This window comes from Piliocolobus tephrosceles, chromosome 1, assembly GCF_002776525.5.
Source record: "Piliocolobus tephrosceles isolate RC106 chromosome 1, ASM277652v3, whole genome shotgun sequence".
Taxonomy (NCBI): Eukaryota; Metazoa; Chordata; class Mammalia; order Primates; family Cercopithecidae; genus Piliocolobus; species Piliocolobus tephrosceles.
Window position 1 is genome coordinate 90,717,426 of NC_045434.1, and position 4,511 is coordinate 90,721,936.

Consider the following 4,511-nt stretch of genomic DNA (forward strand, 5'->3'; position numbering starts at 1 on the left):
GTTCATGGATGGAGCTGAAGGCCACTATCCTTAAAAACTAATGCAGAAACAAAAAAACCAAATATGGCATGTTCTCACTTATAACAGCAAGTTAAATAATGAGAACACATGGACACATAGAGGGGAACAGCAGACAATGAGGCCTACCACAGGGTGGAGGTTATGGGGAAGAAAAGGATCAGGAAAAATAACTAATGGGTACTACAATTAATACCTGGGTAACAAAATAGCTTTATGAAAAACTCCTGTGATACAAGTTTAACTGTATAACAAACCTGCACATGTACCCCGGAACTTAAAGTAAAAATTTTAAAAATAGCTGATGCCAAAGAGGATGCAAAGGAAAATGTCTTATATGCTCTTGGTGGGAATGTAAATTAGTACAGCCAATGTGGAAAACAGTAAGATTTCTCCAAAAAACCAAAAATAGAATTATCTTTCAATCCAGCAATCCAACTACTGTGTATCTATCCAAAGGAAAATAATTCAGATTATAAAAGGGATGCCTAAACTCCCATGGTTATTGCAGCACTATTCACAATAGCAAAGATGTGTAACGTAAGCATCCATTAACAAATGAATGGATGAAGAGAAGATTGTACATACAGGCAATGAAATACTATTCCATTGTAATAAAAAGAATGAAATCCTGTCATTGGAAGCAACATAGATTCAACTGGAGGTCGTTATGTTAAGTAAACTAAATCAAACAGAGAAAGACAAACATTACATGTTTTTACTCATATGTGGGAGCTACAAAAGTTGATCTATAAAGACAGAGAGTAGAATGATAGATACCAGAAGCCAGGAAAGGTGTTCAGGGATGGAGAATGAAAACACACTGGTTAATGAGTACAAACATACAGATATATAAAAAGAGTACGTTTTAACATCTGATAGCAGAGTACGGTGATTACAGTTTACCACAACATATTGTATTTTTCAAAATAGGTAGAAGAGAGGAAAGTAAATGTTTCCAACAAAGACAGAAATGATAAATGCTCAAGGTGATGAATGCCATAAAGTTCCTAATATCCTGACTTTATCATTACACATTTGATCCATGTAACAAAATATCACATGTACCCTAAAAATGTCTATAGGTATTAGGAATCAGTACAAAATAACAAAACAGAGTCTTCTTGTTTTCTACATTAGTTACATCCAAGCCTCTCTCTTGCTGGAACAAATATGGTGGTGATTTTCATGGGGAGTGATGATGATGATGATGATGATGGTGGTGGTGGTGGTGGTAATGGTGGAAAAAATGATACCTTGCTGCAAATAAATTTCTATCAAAAGACAGCTAATTATGTGTCAGGCATTGTGCCAACAAAATATCAGATAGTAATTCAGTTTTATGCCTTAGACTAGTTTGTTAGGTAAAAGTTATATTGCTCACGTTACAGTAAAGAGATTGACATTCAGAGTAGTTGAACAATATGTTCCTCAAATCAATTAAACTCTAATTAAGGAAAACTGAAAGGGGTTTAAATAATACAGACATAATCTTTGGTATGACCAAAATTGTGAGATCCTTCCTGTGGGTTAAAAAAAGGTGGAAATAAATCCAAATGATTACATAATATTGCCAATAAAGCAGATTTGAAAAGAAACAAAAGATCCATTCACAAATGTATATGCATAGATACTTTATTCAGGGAGAGAAAGGAAAGTGACAACTGCACAGGTGGTAGAAGCTCATGCCCGGGGGACAGACAGACACAGGAAACATCAACAGAATTCTCTGATGGTTCCCAGAGACAGAGCTGCTGGTCTTTCTTCCAAAGCTCTGGGAACTGGCACTGCTGAGGACTTCCTTTCTAAGTCTCCACCTGGACAGTGGCAGTATGGCAGCCTCAGAAAGGAAACATTTTGCTATCGGGGTCATCACGGGCAGATCATAGGCTAAGGGGAAAGAAGCTCCCTGTGTATCCCTTGATGGCTTTGATGAGAAGATGCAGGTGGAGCTGTGGAACGAGGTGAGCCAATTATCCTTATCCTTTCATGGTCCTGATGAATCCTGAAGCTGTTACTTGCTCTTGGGTGAACACTTTGGCTGGCAGGGTGGGGAAGGTGTCACTGGAGGATATTTCTGCTGGCACTGCTGAGGTGGGCAGGGCTGTGGACACTTTGGTGGTGGGCAGGGCTCAGGGCACTTCGGGGGTGGACATGGCTCTGGGCACTTTGGCGTGGGGCACACAGGAGGTGGCTGGCAGGGCTGCTTGCACTGCTGCTGTTGGTAAGACATCCTGCTGGAGTCTCAGAATCTGAAAGAAATGATATGACAGTGTTCACGGGAAAGGAATCCTCCAGAGAGAGACGCCAAAGCTTATGTAATACCATGACGTATTATTTCTCCAATCTCCAAAAATTTATTTAAACTCTTAGCTCCCTTTTCATGACTTCCTGTCTTCTCCTTTCCACTTTAGCAAGTTGCTTCATCGGCCCTAGGAAATCCTGCCTTTCCTCATACAATTTTTCCAAAGAAAACATCCCTGTAATAAAGAAGCAAACATGTTTTTCCATGAAAATAACATCTTCAGGAAAGGCAGTCACAAGTTCAGACCCCCTGGGCAATCTCACAGCTATTCCTATCATCATTATCTGTTGTAAAGCACCAGTGGGTTGACTTGGGCACAGAGTAAGGGCCGTTCAGGAAGAAGTGCAAGCTCTCACACCTGCTAAGACACAAACCTTTGAAAAGGACACCAGGAAAATATGGAAAAGGGAAAAGTACTTCATCCCTTTCTTCAAACAAAGGCTTTCGTATTAACTTCTCTGTTCTTATGGACATATAACTGTGCATTTTTTAAAAAGCAATATAAAACACTGTATCATGTAGTCTAATCCTGTAGTTCCATTCACTAAGTACCATCAAACCTATGATCATAGGTTTGGATCTGCCAAACTTGACGTATTCAGATTAAATTCAACATTTCAGGGCACAAAGGACAGAGGAACTCAAGGAAGCAGACTCACCAGGTTCTCCAAAGCAGATCAGTGCTCAAGTACCAGGAGTTTAGGAGTTATAGAGCAGAGAACCTCTTTATAGGGCCTGCTACCCCACCCAGCAGGAAGGGGAACTACCTAAAACTGGGCTGGTCCAGCAATGTCCCAACTGAAATGCAAATTTATCCATAACTGGCATGACAGGGACTCTCAAATTGGTAAATATCCTGTTCTGGGATCTCTCCACTGGATTAAGTGCTCCTGACTCATGGAGGCTCTGCCTTAGATCTCAATTTCAGTGACTTACGGCAAAGAGGGACTTGGGGGATTCTCTAACTGGTGATCAAGGGCTCTCTTTCCTGATTGGATGCAATGATTCCTCCCTTTCTTACACTGTCCCTAAATCATAAAACTTCTTGCCCTGATCCACTTTAGCTGAACGTCATATTGTTGTACATGAACCCATCTCCACCTCTACTTTCTTCATACAATTTGCCAGTGTGCTGGAAGGAAGGAGAGACCTAACAAAGGCCTGAGTTCTGGCCCCAGATTTTTTTGCTAAGTTGTATGACCACAGCCAGGTCAACTCTCCTCCCTGGAACTGTAAACAGAGGAGCATCATGTTTACCTCTGAGTTTGGAGGCACTGACCACATTGTGCCATCTGTTGACCCTGTTCAAGCCTGAAATTTTCTGCTCCACCTCTATCTTTCTCTCACAGAACCCCAGATTTTACCTATATTCCTTTCCTCTTTGAGGGCTGTCTTCTACAACCCTCAAAAAGGCACTTGTGTCCCAGGATAGATACCAGAGTGAGATCCAGTCTCTCCAGTACGTTTGCCACTGCTGCCATCAAGGACGTGTACTAGAGCCTTTTCATTTGTAAAACTGTACTCTTATTCACCACATTAAGGAAATGGAGAAAAGGGAAATAAGGTTACAAGCATTCATTTTAAATATTTTTATTGAACCATGCCTGTATATTTCCCTGTGAGCATCCTATAGAGAGCAAGATGCATAGACTCACAGTATGTGATATAAATAATTAGAAGTTTTCCACAATAGAGATCAGAGCACTTAACGTCTGAAATCAAGGGGAAAATATAAACCAAGTGTGATCCTATGTGTTTGCTTTCTCTACAGGTTTTAGTGTTTGAAAAACAGTATTTTTTTATTTGTTTGTATGTTCTTCCATTGTCTTTTCCCAAAGCCCTCCAGCCCCACAACTTGCTAGATTATCAACTCACACTCCAATGTATACCTCTCATCTGTCCTTTTTATCATTGTTCACTCAATACAAATGTTATTCATGTGAATGTCTTTCACATCTTTTTAAAACTCTTCCTGCAATCAATGGGACTTACTAAACATTGTATATTAAACATTTAAAATAATGCTGCTGGAGTTTTCTCATCTGGGCCAATGATCAGGAAGCTTTCCAAGAATGTGGTTTTATAATTGGAGAAGAAGAAGGAAGAGGAAGATAAGGAAAAATAGGAAGAGGAGTGACCCAAATTCTTTGGAGCACTCACCAGCTATCCTCCAGATAGAGCAAGAGCA

At 40.1% G+C, this 4,511-nt stretch overlaps 1 protein-coding gene across 1 annotated transcript; it reads right to left on the bottom strand.

Annotated features, from left to right (window-relative positions):
• Positions 1 to 1,637: 1,637 nt before the first annotated feature.
• On the bottom strand, positions 1,638 to 3,025 carry LOC111543984 (small proline-rich protein 2D). The gene is made up of 2 exons (XM_023214387.2): positions 2,983 to 3,025; positions 1,638 to 2,270 (listed from the first exon to the last, which is right to left on the bottom strand). Exon 2 carries the CDS (start codon positions 2,249 to 2,251, stop codon positions 2,033 to 2,035), a length of 219 nt encoding a protein of 72 aa, XP_023070155.1. The 5' UTR covers positions 2,252 to 2,270; positions 2,983 to 3,025; the 3' UTR covers positions 1,638 to 2,032.
• Between the last annotated feature and the right edge of the window lie 1,486 nt (positions 3,026 to 4,511).